Below are 16,509 nucleotides of genomic sequence, written 5' to 3'. Positions count from 1 at the left end.
GTGTGTGGCTAGCAATCATTGCAGCTAAATATGATCCTCACCACATACATTTTTCATTATTTCAGAATAGTTTCTGATAGTATTTTATAGTATTAAACAAAATTGAAATAATTATTGTGACATTATGTGGAAAAACATTTTTATATATAATAGCCAAATTTTATTATGTAAAGAATGCATTTTTTATTTTATCTTTTTTTCTCTAGCATACGCATTTATTTTTATTCTCTTATTTCCTTTTCAATGTAAGCTATTGCTTCTTTATTTAGCAATACATAAAATCAATTATATTTCTATTTTTAATTTGCATAGGTTAGTACATGTTATAATCTTTTTGACTTCTTTCTTTCTTCACGGTAAACAAATTCTAATACTTATAATTTTATTATTTCAAATTATTACAAATATGGCAGTTTATTATGCGTATTGAATATAATTATATTTAAAGTAAATTAAATATAATTTTTAAAAGATATATATTTGTAATTTATTTTATGTACTGCTATTTTTTTATGATTGCTTTGTTCTGACTGTTTTTATCGCATGCACAAAAAAAGAACAAATAAAAAAAAAGAGAAAACAAATTCTGAATTCTTTTATTGTCAATATATATATTTTAAAGCAAATTGCATAATTTTATGAAGCAACATTATTTTATCTTGTATGTGTAGTTATTTATAATTTCAATTAATTGGTCAGTTATGTAATTACACAATTAGCTTTAAGCCGGCTTCACACGATGTACGTTTTTCCGTATGATTAGCTTGTATGCTAGCTTGTGTAGTGTATGTTGCTTGATTTGTTGTATGGAGCGTTGTATAAAAAAGAGTAAGTTTGCTGTAGGGAGCGGTGTATGAAGACATCAGACGAAAGAAAACGTCAAACGTCAAATGTAACTAATGTAACTAGATAAATGTAACTAGATTTGACAGAAATGAAAAATTTTTAAAAATCCGCAGTTTGAGAGAAATTATATCCGGGAGTTGATAGAATAACTATTTGTTCTTTATTCCACGTTTTTATTACAAAATTAATAATCTGACAAACGTCAAAATTTATTTGACATATCAGTACACCAATAATGAAGACTAGCTTTGAAATATTTCCTAATTGGTACATGCAAGAAAACAAGCATAAAATAATGAGCCCGAGTCGTATTATAAGTCATACAATTTTATTAATATATTGATAATGATTTCTAATAATCTTTTGCAAATTTATATTTCAGAACAGGCACGCCAAATTTTTATATGTCTCTTTAATATTAACCCTTTCGTTTCGGTCTTCTGCTAAGGTTATGATTAATTTTAAAACAAATCGATCTATATTTGGCATGGACTTTTAAATTCAAAATTGATGATTGATGTTATTGTAGTAAAGTTATTAAGTAATATAATATTATGATTTATTATCTTTAATAAAAACCGTAATCTAATAATGCTATTTTCTATATTATACAAAATATTTATTTAAAACATAATAGTGTAATTTTTTAATAAAAATAAAATGCGTTTTAATTTTTTTGAGAGAAATCCATAATATTTCTATAAATGCAAGATTGATTTTATGACAAATATTATTTCAAATTATAAATCTTTACAAATTAAATTCCTTCTACTTGACTTAATTATTGATTTCCCATTTATTTTTTATTTTTTAAAGGTTTTTATTTTTTAGGGAATAATTTTTTACAAGTTATTTTTTTGAGGTAAATATTTTTTCAACTTTAATATCTTTTTGTTGTGTACAAGGAATATTTTTTATGTACTTGATGTACTTTTTTTTACCTTTGTGAAGTTTTTTTAGTGTGATCTCATTGCTTTTTGTAAAAATTTATTAGAGGTAAATATTTTTTTAACTTTAATATCTTTTCAACTTTCTGTTACATATAAGGGATATTTTTTATGTACTTGGCGTACTTTTTTTACCTTTGTGAGATTTTTTTAGTGTGATTAAATTGTAAACATTTTTTAAGAACTTTTGCGATCACGTGTAATGAGGTACATATTACAATACACACGAAATTATTGTCTACTCGCTCTCACTGTATAAATGATAACAAAGTGAGACAGTCCATATACAAAACAATAGCGCTATATAGAATGTCCTGCAAAGCTTGTACCAATGCTCGTGAGCGGGTAGGGCACAGTAAACTGAACAGAAAAGTTCTTTACCATTTTGTTCTGTAACACTTAATAAAAAAGTTATTATTGAGTAAAATCTGCGCCGACCAATCAGCGCCGACTTTTAGCCGCACGCACGTCGGTGACGCGTGTTCTAGTAATGATGCGTCGTCATAGTTGTGGACCGCTCACGCAGTCAATCAATCTCTTTCTTTCTCCCACTCTCTTTCTCTCTCCCTCTCGCTCTTTATCTTAGCATCGTAATATTACTGCGACGCTTGATATATATCATATACATATGCGCATACATATTGCCTCTCAAGCGAATAATCATACACGAACGGTGTGAATGCCTCTTGAGGGACAAAATCGCTTTGCGTGTGAGCTTACATACGTGAGTTTAAAACTTATTCTGAAGAAAAATGAGACCAAAGTCTCACATAGATAATATACATCATTTCTCAGGATTGACTGCACCAATCTTATTTAAACTGGTCGCAATCGAAAGCTTATATTCACATTATATGATAAAAATGCCTTTAGATTTTTGATTATAGTTATAAATCCTCAGATATTTTAATCGAAAGTTTTTTAAAACAATTATAGACATAAAACTCTAGATAAGCTACTTGGCAACGCCGCGGCCCCTGTACATAGGCAAAACTTTTAACAAGCCAGAAAGATTTCTTTTATACTTAGCGTTTTTTTATAGTATAGTAAATAATTTTCGAGATATTTTATATTTTATACTAAAATATGTCAGATTAAGATACAAAATAACTCAAAAAATTCTTAATGAAAAAATACTTTATTATAGTGTTTTGGAAAGCTCTCGACATAAGCTATAAGAATGTGCAATAAAAAATAGGGGATTCCATTTGAGAAATTAAAGGTGTCCTTGACTTAACCTTTTCAACTCAGTTTGGTCCAACCTTCACTTTTCGTCCGGTCATTACATGTCGGACACCCTATGTGTGTGTGCACGCGCGCGCGCGCGCGTGTGTGTGTGTGTACGTGTGCGTGTGCACGTGTGTGTGTACGTGGCGTGTGCACGTGTGTGTGTTCGCGCGCGCGCATGTGTATGCTCGATACGTGTGCGTGCGTGCGTGTATGTGTGTGTGTGTGTGTGTGTGTGTGTACACACACACATGTCAGATTAAGATACAAAATAACTAAAAAAATTCTTAATGAAAAAATACTTTATTATAGTGTTTTGGAAAGCTCTCGACATAAGCTATAAGAATATCAAACATAATATAATCAGACATATATATATATGTATGTATGTATGTATGTATGTATGTCGCCATTTTCTGTAGTTTCCAAGTTCAATTTTTAGGAAAGACAATAGAAGAGATATAGAGATATAGAGAAGATTACATATATATATATATATATATATATATATATATATATATATATATATATAGAGATAGATTACATATATATATATATATATATATATATATATATATATGTAATCTTCTCTATATCTCTATACCTCTTCTATTGTCTTTCCTAAAAATTGAACTTGGAAACTACAGAAAATAGCGTTGTTTGATCGATATCATGAACTATTATAGCTAAACTGCCCTCGAAACGAAGAAGAATGGTTATTATATGTTGTCATTGCGATAGCAATAATGTTGAGAAAAGCGATCAAATGCCGATCTCCGAGTTGGATTCTACACGACGAAAAGATCGAAAATGTGCAACACGTTAGCCTCGCTCCCGAAGTTCAGCAAGAACTAGGTTGTTTAGTCGGCGAGCATGTATTTCTGGAATATCCTTGGGCCTATGTGCCACGAGAAACTGTTTTGAGATTTGCCAATGTAACGGGCTCATCGCTGGAACCATATCAAGATAAGATTGAAGCTTATAGTAGCGATACTTTCCTCATGGGTTATTCATCAAGTCAATTGATTGCTCCCGACTTTGTCATCTGCTTGACAGAAGATGCAAAGTCAACAATAATGAAAAGAAACGCCGACATCAGCAAAAGAATCCGGAGTGAAATTATACGGAAAATCAGAAAGACTGGAAAATCGTGGAAATCGCTTGGAAGTGAGACAACATTAGATGGGAATTTGATCAAAAATACGAGAGAATTTTTCGAGATGCAAGTATGTTTTCCAATTAAGTCTTTGGGCTTAAATCGAAATCTCTGTGATAGATTTTCGGAGAAATCTTGGGATAGTTACGTAGAATTAATTCCATACGAAAAATTCAAGAATATCGAAAAGAAATGCATTTCTAAGATGAGCCAAACACACTTTGAACCTCGAGACATTCAAGTACAAACTTATCCCGGTTATCCCAAGAACGCCTGGACTCAATATGTTTACAAAGATACTCTAAGATTGGATGCCGTTAATGATGAATTTGGAGAGAAGGAAAAAGAATCAACTGAGGAGATATCAAAGGAGTTGGAAGAGAAGAAAGAGAGCGAAGAGTCTAAAGAGATGTTTGATATCAAGATGGAAAAGAAGCCCGTAGAAAACAAAAGTTTATTGGCACTTTTCTTGGAAGATCGCGCGCAAGTAATGATTGATGCCATATGCTATAACATAGTCGTAAACGTACACATAGACGATATCGAGACGCTTGCACGGCAAAAGTTTGAAATAACTCGACTGCGAGATGAGACTTACGTAGAACAATTCTCCCTCGTCGATTTACGCTTGACGATAGGCAAAATCATTTCCGACGTTTCCTGGCATCCGTGTCTTATCGATTATGTGGCTATTTCCTACGTTGCCGTACCATTGCGAAAAGTTATTCGTTTCTCATCAGATACCGAATATAACATTATGTCAAAAATGGAGTCAATAATATTGTTGTGGTCTCTCACCGACTCTCTTCGACCACGACTGTTATTACGATGCGACCAGGAAATTTATTGTATCTCCTTTTGTCCAACAAACGCTGATTTTGTAATCGGCGGTTCCGCGTCGGGACAAGTAGTCGTTTGGAATATTCATGAACAAATAGAAAATCGAGCAAACATCAAGCCTGAGTTTTGCATTCAAAATGTTGTAGCAGTGTCTCATCGAGATCATTCACATGAATTGCCAATTCGACAAATACAATGGCTTCCTGATAATTACAGGATAGAGCCATCCGGAAAACTAACAAAACTGTCCACTTGTACGAGCTGTCAGTTTATAACAATTTCCGAGGATGGTACCGTTGCTATTTGGGATCTTTTGAGATACTCCATTATCTTCCAGCTGAAACCAAGTGATTGCAAGATTCTTGATGAACTTTTTCGACCGACATATCGCTTGAATGTTCAACTTTATAACAATCCATTTTTCACACCTCTTTACTTGTGTCTTCCATCAGTCAGTGTTTTTCAAAAAAGCGATAAGTGTCATGATGAATTGGATTTCACGGATAAAGACAATACGAAGAGATTGTGGATTGGTACGACGCAGGGACACTTCGTTTGCTGCACCTGGGAGAGCCAGATGTTTGACGTGGAAACGACCGGTATAGACGAGTGCAAGCTTCTAGATTGCACTTTTGCGCACGATGGTCCCGTTGCAGCGATTCTACGATCACCGCACTTTTCGGACATTCTGCTGACGATGGGCGGCCATGTTTTTGCTATTTGGAAAGACGATCATCTAAACTTTCCAGTGTTCAGACGAAAAAGCGATTGGGCGTATACCGCATGTTGCTGGAGTAATCGTCCGGGAATTTTCTTAATGGGTACTAGTTTGGGCGATCTGGAAGTTTGGGATATCGAAAGAAGAGCAAACAAACCAGTGCTCACGCAAACTATTTCCAGAAAGCCAATAACTCTCTTATCACTTCGGGGATTGTGTAAACAAGACTTTAAACTGATCGGCGTTGGTGATTCCAATAGCGCATTTCGCATTTTTGAAGAACCAGCGGATATTAAAGATAATATACTTAAAAAAGTGGACTGGTTCGAAGAGTATATATGGAGAGAAGTAAGAAGAAAAAAAATATTTTCTTCGTGGCAGAAAGATTTTCTTCAAAACGACGCGACCATTGTTGCTAAAAGGCAAGCAAGAGCGGATGAGGAACGTAGGTTAAAACTCGAAATGACAAGGATAAAACTTCACAGAGAACATAAGGAACGATTAAGATTGGAAGCTGAAGAGAAAATACGTAAAGCGCCAAAATCTAAAGATATTATATGGAAACTGCGACAGCAAGAAAAGATGAAAAAGATTCTTTTAGAAAAGAAGAAATTTGTACCACAAGAATTGGAAGAAAAAAGATCGCCACTGATTCGTTTAACTGAAGAGAAAAATATCAAAATGAACAAAGGAAGGAACAAAGTTGCATTTCGAGACAAATATTTTGATGATTTTGTTTCCCTCGAATTCCCTGATTACAATTTAGAAGAAAGAAAGCAAAACTCAAAACAAAGACATGAAATGGTAGAAGACGAAAAGATAGTTAATATATATTTGCAAGAATTTTATAAAATCAGGGACGAGATGCGAAGCATAATAGCGGAGAAATCAGTTCTAAAATTTGATTGAAACATTTGCATAAAAATAAGGAAGAAAAGGTTACATAAAATGCAAAGAATTTGTAAATACAAGTGCAACATATGCAAAATTTTCTTCAGAAAGGTAAGAATAGCAAAGTTTCAAATTTGCTTAATGATAATTTAGATTGTATGAATTAATGAAATACAATAATTTGACGAATGGCTGAAAAATTTTTTGGGAAATTGCAAATTGCATATAGTTTATTATATATAATTAATTGTATATTGTATACACACACACACATATATATATATATATTATGCAATAAATATAAAATACGTGTATGATTATATATATATATATATATATATATATATATATATATATATATATATACCGGGTATCCCATTTTAAATGTCAGGCAAATGTTTCGAAAAATCTGAAAGATACGAAAAAATGTTTCAGATAAAAGTTGCATGGTTTAAAGGGGGAAATATGGACTTGATCTTGAGAGACCAAATTAATATGAACAATATTTTCTTAAATGGAAACTCCCATTTTTTTACTGCACATTCTTGTAACTCTTCTTAAAATCTTTTCAAAACACTATAATAAAGTATTTTTTTCATTAAGTATTTTTCAAGTTATTTTATATCTTAATCTGACATATTTTGATAAAAAATATAAAATATCTCGAAAAAATATTTAGTTTTTGATAATCTTATCATTACTTTTATGCACACAATAATGAAATGAATCAATTGGCGTAAAAAAATAATTACATACTTTTTCCTAAACAATTAATTTCTTTATAGCAATTGATTCATCTTATTATTCTGTACATAAAAGTATTACGATACAATTATCGAACACTAAATAGTTTTTGATAATCTTATCATTACTTTTATGCACACAATAATGAAATGAATCAATTGGTGTAAAAAAATAATTACATACTTTTTCCTAAACAATTAATTTTTTTATAGCAATTGATTCATCTTATTATTCTGTACATAAAAGTATTACGATACAATTATCGAACACTAAATAATTTTCGAGATATGTTATATTTTATACTAAATTATGTCAGATTAAAATATAAAATAACTCAAAAAATTCTTAATGGAAAAATATTTTATTATAGTGTTTTGAAAAGTTCTCGAGATAAACTACAAGAATATGCAAAAGAATATGAAAAATGGGAATTTCCATAAAAAACGGAAGTTGACTTTCAAATGATCTTGAAAATGACCTTTAATGTCAAATCCAAGATCACTATTAGATAGCCTCTTTTGTTCCCTTTTATCCGAGTCATTTTCCTTCAAACGTTGATCCTGAAAAGTTATGAGGGTGGAACTTTTAAGATGGGACACTCTGTATATATGTAAGTATACGTCTACCAAGCGACGCGGTAGCGTCGCCACTAGGCGACGCCAAGTACATAAGAAAAATACTTTCTAGCTTGTGAAACAGTTTGCCTATGTACAGGGGCGCGGCGCTACCAAGTAGCTTATCCGGAATTTTAGGTATTGTAAACTTTCAATTAAAATATTTAAGAACTAAAGCCGTTAATCAAAGAGTGAGTCTCGATTGCGCACATTACCGATCGGACACGACAAAATTTCCCGATCGAGCCTGTGTCCAATTGCAATCATGTGTCCGATCGGGTCTGTGTCCGATCGGGAAATTTTTTCGTGTCCAATCCGTAATGCGCGCAAACGGGACAATCCCTAATCAAAAATCTAACGGCACTTTTATTATAAAATGTGAATACAAGCTTTCGATTGCAACCAGTTCGAATACGATTGGTGCAGTCAATTTCGAGAAATGATGATCGTATATGAGAATTGTGACATTTTTCGTTTTTCATTAGTTTCAGATCGCACGTACATATTCTTGCATGCAAACATGCAAAGCGATTTTGTCCCTCAAGGCGCGTTTGCAGCGCTCACGTATGATTATTGGCTTGATGTGCAAATACATCTTGAGAGATAATATGTATGTGCGTGCATATGTATATGTATCAAGCGACGCGGTTGGCAGTAGTATCGCGACGCAAAGATAAAGAGCGGGAGAAAGAGAGAGCGGGCGAGAGAGAGAGAGAGAGAGAGAGAGAGAGAGAGCAGGAGATTGATTGACTGCGTGAGCGTTCCACCACTACGGCGGCGCACCACTCAATTTACTGTGCTCTACCCGCTCACGAGCATTGGCACAATCTTTGCAGGACATCCTGTATATAGTGCTGTTTTGTATATGTAATGTTTATTTGCAGGTTAAAAAAAGGACACAATCTTTTATAAAAGAGTAGCATTCACATTCAAATAACGGCTTTACAAATGTTATCCATTGCCTATATTCATTTACAAAGACTGCAATTTTTAAAATACTATATATTTAAAAAATAAAAGAAAAGATTATAAGTGTGATTTGTATTTATTATTGTATTAAAATAAATAACAATTACATTATACATATATCAAATTTTTATTTAATAATAATATGTTATCATAATATAAAAAAATTAAAATTTTGTTGCAATTAGAATTACTTTGAAAAAAATAGATACTACATATTTATATTATACATTATACTTTAACTTTCTTTGCATGTATATAATTATAAAAAAATGATATTATAGAAAAAAAAAGTGGTGGACATATATCTCGCAATGGACAACATAATATTAGTTATATGCAAAGGAAGCATACATACGTAGTATTTGTTTTATTATTATCAAAATGGATATTTTTATTGCAACAAAATTTTAATCGCTTCAATTATTAATCAATTTGTCAATATACATACTATGTAGTATATATACTTTGGCTTTTTTTGCATATGTATAACTAATTACGTTATTTTATAAAAAAAACCTATAAATATATATCCTTTTAAAAAAAACCTCACAAAGGTAGAAAAGATAATGATGTGAAATAAAAATTTGCAAGATTATTATTATCAATATATTATATTAATATATCAATATAATATATATTATTATATCATTATTAAAACATTAATATGACATATAATTCGATGAGCACGCCAAGTAATTGTGTGTCGCTTTAATCTTCATCCATTTTGTTTCGAACTTATAAAGCTTATATATAACTTATATATGGTAAAGCTTATGATTAATTTTACAATAAATCGATCAATTTGGCACAAGACATTTTTAAATTTAAAATTAGTAATCAATATGATCAACGTTATTGCAGTAAGGATTAAGAAGTTTTTTATGATTTACTTATTTGTAATAAAATCCGCAACATAATAGTACTTTATATATTATACAAAATATTTATTTAAAGGGAAGGAGAATATAATAATGTAATTTCTTGATAGAAATAAAATGCATTCTAATTTTTTCAAAATTTACTTATGTAATAAAATCCGCAATACAATAGTGCTATTTTATATTTTATACAAAATATTTATTTGAAAGGTATATAATAATGTAATGTCTTGATAGAAATAAAATGCATTCTAATTTTTTCGTAAAAATTTATAATATTCCTATAAACGCAAGATTGATTTTACAAATATTATTTTAAATTACAACTTTTTATAAACTGAACTGTTTCTATGTACTTGGATAGTTAGCTATTGAATATTTAATTTTTATTTTTATTTTTAAGAGAAAATTATTTTAAAAGTTATTTTTTAGAGTGTATATGTCTATCGTAAATTAATTTAATTAATGTCAAGAGAGAATTAATGTCACAACATTAATATTTTAGAAAATAATATTATAGAATTAATAGTATAGAATATAATAATTATGCAATATAGAACAAACAAATAACATATTGAGAAAAAGCATAAAACATTAATGTATATTAAATATCACAATGTATATTAAGTATCACAAAAACATAAATTGAATTTTCTAAAAATTAAAAAAAAACAAATTATTCCGTGCAAAATAAATTTATTTTAGATTTATTTTGTCAATTTAATCTAATTAAATCAATTTAATTATACACGATGCAGCATAAACAGAGTAAAAACAGTTTTGTGATAAAAGAATAAAGGATAATCTTTTTTTATGTTAACAAATATGTGTATACAACAAGTGTAAAATAAATTCAAATTTTTCTTTCAACTATTTTATTTTAATTCTAAAATTTTTTAGAAATATTTTATTGATATCAAAACAAATTTTAATAGTACAGTTGTACAATTATTATCATTGTATAATTATTATTAGTATTAGGAATTATTATTAATATTATTATTGTATAATTATTTATTTTCTTTCTATATATGTATTTCTATACTTTTTTGCTATACCTCTGTAAGCGATGTAAATATATTAAATATCAACGCTGTAACTAAATATTTAACATGTATATGTATGTATATGTATAATGTTAATCGAAAAATTTGAATATGTAGAAGTTACAGAATATCAATTAACTGAACACAGATGCTAATCTTCGTTATTTAAATATAAAAACTGTTTTGTTGATATTATGATTATTGAAAATATTTGTTTTATTAAATTAGTATTACGCAAGTGGATAATGGAAGATGTATAATACATTTTCCAGGTTCTGGGCATGATATGTATGGCATGCGCATCTCCTGCATATTTAGGTGCGACGCACTGGTTTCTATTTGTTGCGGTAACGTCCTTTATATCTACACTCATATGGTGTGCTGTGTACTTTCTGTCCCTTCGGGAAGTACTTAAGGTGCCCATCAACTGGATTTTAACTGTAAGTGAAAAAAATCACGAAAAAAGTTATAAAATTGCGCAAAATGTGCATTCAAAGCTTTTCTTTGCTCAGTATATTGTGTATATTATATTTTATTTTATTCGAAAAGATCTCATATTTAAAAATTCATTTATTTAACTTTTATTAAAAATCAATAATTTGATTTGTTAAGAATATCTGAGAATAATGATGCATTTTTTAAAGCTGTGTACGCAAAACACTTTTATATTTTAATTTATATTATAATTTATATTATAATTTATATTATATTATCTTATATATTATATTAATTTAATACTTTGTGGACCGATCGGGTAAGCTATACTTTTTTGTATACCTCTGTAAGCGATCAATGTAAATATATTAAATATCAATGTTGTAACTAAATATTTAATATAAAAGATGATAGCATAGTATACAGAGTATCCGACCAAAAGTGGCCATCATATTTTATCTTTTAAACTAAAAGATATAGACCATAATAAATATATACATATAAAATTAAATAATTCAAATAACTAAACTCTATCGTGAACATAATGGTTGCTTCCAAAAGCTATCTGTATTAACGAACGGAGAGATTTATTTAGCGTAATTTTTTTATAATAATGTGAATATTTCGATATAATAAAAGTTATAAAAAAGTAATAATAAAAGTTGTAGCGCTGTTTGAAATGAATACAACAATAAAATAATATAATGTAAATATTTTACAAATTATACAAGTTTTATCGATTTGAAATATCACGGGCGACTTTTCACTTTCTTTTCACACTCTAACTTTTCACTGTCTGCCCTATGTTATAGCCAACTTCTGATTCGTGTATTAAAAATTGACATATATGACAATCATAATATTCAATCCGAAATTGGCTATATCGCAGGGACGAAAATGAAAAGATATTATAGACATCGTCCGTGATATTTCAAGTGATAAAATTCGTATAATATCTAAAATATTTATATTACATCATACATCATTGTATTTGTTTCAAACAACGCTACAACTTTTTTCATATGAAAACATTCACATTATTATAAAAAAATTATGCATATTTTTCCGTTCATTAATACAGATAGTTTTTGGAAGCAACCATATTAGCTCACAATAAGGTTCAGTTTAAAGCATTTAATTTGACATATATTTGTTAGAATATATCTCTTTTAGTTTAAAAGATAAAAGGGGACGGCTATTTATATATATATATATATATATATATATATATATATATATATATATATACAGGGTGTCCGGAATCAATCGGACCCGTCGTATGCTGGTAGAATAGATAAAACTGAGAAGGAAAGTCCTGTACCATTTTTTTCTATAACGCTTAATAAAAGAATTATTATTGAGTAAAATCTGATCAATCAGCGCCGATTTTTAGTTGGACACACGTCAGTAAGCCGCGCCTGATAATGGTGCGCTCTCGTACACTACCAGGCACGCGGCTCTTACGTGCTAAAGGTTGGCGCTGATTGGCCAGACTTCACTCAATAATAACTTCTTTATTAAGAGTTAATAATAGAAAATAGAAAATAGAAAATAGAAAAAAAATACAGGACTATTCTTCTTAGTTTTATCTGCTCTACCTCCACACGACGGGTGATTCGACTCTGAACATCCTGTATATACATATAAATTCATATTATTCACTTATATCTTTCTAATTTTTTTCGAACCTTGATCGAGTGTAGTTCATAATATATTTGCACACAAATTTCGTAAAAGATCATTACATAAACTTGATTGCTTTGAATGTTATATCATTAAAAAATATTAAAATATGTAAAGGTTTATAATTATATCAGGAAGAACACCAATAATTTTATTTGCCATATAATAAAAGCTAAATATAAAATAAATTTTTGATAAATTTTATTTTTTAATAATAAAGAAATATAAAATTTTTGAATTTCATGTACTTAATCCTCAAATTATAAAAGTTATGAAAGTTTAGGACAAAACTTATTATTGAGTGTAGTTCAAAAAAAATGTGCGGTGCCTAGCGTTTAATTATACCTAATTCGAGCAGTTGTCAAAGTGTTAAATTAGATTTTCTTTTTCTTACATGAGAAAAATTTGACATTTACTAATGTTATTTTTTCTATTTATATTTTTTATCATATATAAATATAAATATCTATTGATATAATTGATTTTAAGAAATGTGATGTGTGATTTTAAGACATGTATATTACGTTTAATTGTACAAAATAAAATATTTATATTTTTTAAGGAACTTCTAAATACGTCTATAAAAGCCGTGCTTTATATGATTGCATTCATCGCCCAGTTGTCGGCTTGGACAGCTTACAGAAGTTCATCCACCGTATCATCGAATATCGCTGCTGGAGTGAGGCCCATTATTAAAATATTGATAATTAAAAAGATTAATTTTTAATGTTTTTAGAATACATACATTTATTATTTATAGGTTTTTGGAATTTTTAATACCATTGCATACGCCGCCGGGGCTTATTTCCTATACATCGAATGGAAGAACACTAACATACAATGAACATCGTCGGCCTACAGAGAAGCCAGGTACTTGAAGAGCATGTAACATCAATAATTGCCACTATAATTGACACTATTCACATCAATAATGTCAATTATAGTGGCAATCAACATCAATAATTGACACTAGGATCTCCTCATCCGTCTAAAGGTTTTGGCATTAAAATTCGATAGGAACGTCAGCGCTGGGAGGAGCGGCTTAAAACTAGTCTAGCGTGATCCTTCTCAAATTGTGTATAGCTTAAAGAAAGACTTTATCAATGTGTCTTAAAATTAGTTACTTGTCGTGATTGTGATCGTTAGGACAGAACCCGCTGCCGTTTTGAGAAGGGTCGATAAAATCTCAAAAACGAGAATAAAGTGTGCAACAATCAAGATACTATGGCTGCGTTTCGATATTCACTGTCAGTATCAAAAATCTATGGTATACATGACGCAAATATACGTCGTATGTACGTGTGAACGTGAATAACGTTATATATTTTCAGTACTGGCAGTGAATATCGAAACGCAATCTCCGAAGACGATTATATTGCAAAATCTTCAACACAATTTGCAAAACCATCTAACATGCGCATATGTAATTTTATCTAAACTTATATAAATAAAAAAGTGACATTTTTTTAATTATTCTATTTAGAATGAAAAAAGTGTTGAAGAAAAATGTTCTTTTATATAAAAATTTCAATATTTCATATTAAATGGGAAGGTTGAATATTATATATTTAATACTTGTATTAATGAAAAAATAAATATCTGTAGATAAGATACACAATGTGGTGTATATTACAGATAATTATATTTTGTGACGGATAATATTCCTCATCCAATTTTTCATGCAACGCTACTGTACTTTCGTCATTATTAATATTTATTTAAAATTTGTAATTAATGAAGTTTTATTTTATTATATAATAAGTGGAATTTATAACATCTAATATTATAGGCAAATTTAATTTTTGTTAAACATTTCTTAAGCAAAATTTTTGTTGAATTATTTGTGAGACATCATTTCATTGTACTTTAATTTGGTATAATTTTTTGAAAAATGATAAAATTAGTTTTAAAAGGCATTGTATCATGTACGATGAGTTCTTAGGGAATATCAGTTTCTTTCAATCAATATAAATTATTATAAATTTAATGCTTAATTTTTAACCTGAAATTATTTAAACGATTAAGAGATTCACTTTGGATGATTATATTTGCCGGCAATTTTCAGCAAGTATCAATTTATAAACTTCTGATGATTCCAATGTATCAACTTCTCGTGCATCTGATACACATGCGTGAAATTTCTAACATTATTTTCTAAAACGTCATTTATTCGTACTTTTATGCATTATATTGCGAGAGATTTTATTTATATATACATGTAATTCTTTATACATAATATGTATGCAGATAAGATACCTATACAATATTATATATTTTCTCTACATTGAATGCAGTATAACTTTTTTTTATCTTTACAATAAAATTTTTTTTCTTTCCTATTTGCATGTAAATCATAAATTTTAAATACATTATGCGAATCGAAAAATAAGATATTTTTTAACATTATCCCAAACTTTTATTTAAACAAATAAATAAATAACGTTTTTGTTAAAAAAAAGTTTTTAACAATAAAATTAAGGTGAAAAATTGCAAAAAATATCAAAATAGAAAAAAATAATGGTGCTTTTCAACATAAGTAGTAATACATACTTGCATGATGTACTCAAGATTCAACCTCCATAAATTACCTAAAATAAAAAAATAGATATTTTAAATTGGCATCTTTTTATTTTTACGTTTGTCACTTTTTGGTTCATACCTAGTATCTTTTTCCGAATTTTTCTATTTTTTTTATCACATAAAAAAACAATTTTTTTTTATAAAAATTTAATTTTTAAGTTCAGATTTGTCTGGTTTAACAAGAAATAAATATTTCAAAAATTGTTTCCTTCTTCCCAATATTAAAAAATATCTTTTTCAATTTACTAGATTCTAATAACTTGTTTCGACAGAATCAATTATAGAATTGTGCATATACTCTATAATTTTTTTTTTTATTTTATGTGAAGACAAAATATTAAGTGTCTTTACATATTTTTCAAGATAATTTGCAGGATCTTCAAGATAATCTCGAATCATGTTGTGTAATTCATTGTAACGTTGATTAATTAAAGTGGACATTACGTGTAGTAAGACTATGCTATTCTTTTTTTCTTATCATAAGTTGAGATGATACATTCATTCGTTTATCTCTTCTCTTCATTCAATGTTTCTCGAAGAAAAAGTTATATTAATATATGTATTTTTGAGAAATTGTGTATTGCAATATGTTAATTGTTACTTGTTTATTGTATAGCATTATAATTGATTTCCATATACATATGCGATGCATATATATATACACATATATATTAGGTCTATCGGAAAGTTATGTCCGATAATGTCATCTCAAGTTTCAATTTTTTGCCTCCAAAGATGAGTTTTTTCTACAGAAATGGAATTCATAAATTATGATCACGCTGGGAAGAGATCATTAGTAACTATGAAAATTATATTGTTCAGTTAATATTAATAAATGCATTATTTTCTTCTGATTCAAAAACGGATAGAACTTTCCGGTAGACCTAATATATATATATATATATATATATATATATATATATATATATATATAT

The 16,509-nt window shown here is 28.8% G+C and overlaps 1 protein-coding gene across 4 annotated transcripts in view; it reads left to right on the top strand.

The window, feature by feature from the left end:
* LOC126854618 (CKLF-like MARVEL transmembrane domain-containing protein 8) overlaps positions 1-16,027 on the top strand; it is a 40,463-nt gene extending 24,436 nt beyond the window's left edge. Inside the window, exons 2-5 of one of the 4 annotated variants that reach the window (XM_050601573.1) lie at positions 11,149-11,316; positions 13,557-13,673; positions 13,755-13,864; positions 14,012-16,027. In XM_050601573.1, coding sequence (XP_050457530.1) covers positions 11,149-11,316; positions 13,557-13,673; positions 13,755-13,838 — 369 coding nt within the window. In that variant the 3' untranslated portion in view covers positions 13,839-13,864; positions 14,012-16,027. Of the gene's footprint in view, positions 1-11,148; positions 11,317-13,556; positions 13,674-13,754; positions 13,865-13,938 lie in introns of all 4 variants that reach the window. The other 3 variants (XM_050601565.1, XM_050601557.1, XM_050601549.1) reach the window with 3 other exon arrangements.
* Positions 16,028-16,509: the final 482 nt, after the last annotated feature.

Source organism: Cataglyphis hispanica, chromosome 1 (assembly GCF_021464435.1).
Source record: "Cataglyphis hispanica isolate Lineage 1 chromosome 1, ULB_Chis1_1.0, whole genome shotgun sequence".
In the NCBI taxonomy this organism is placed as follows: domain Eukaryota; kingdom Metazoa; phylum Arthropoda; class Insecta; order Hymenoptera; family Formicidae; genus Cataglyphis; species Cataglyphis hispanica.
This window is presented reverse-complemented; position numbering and strand designations above follow the sequence as displayed.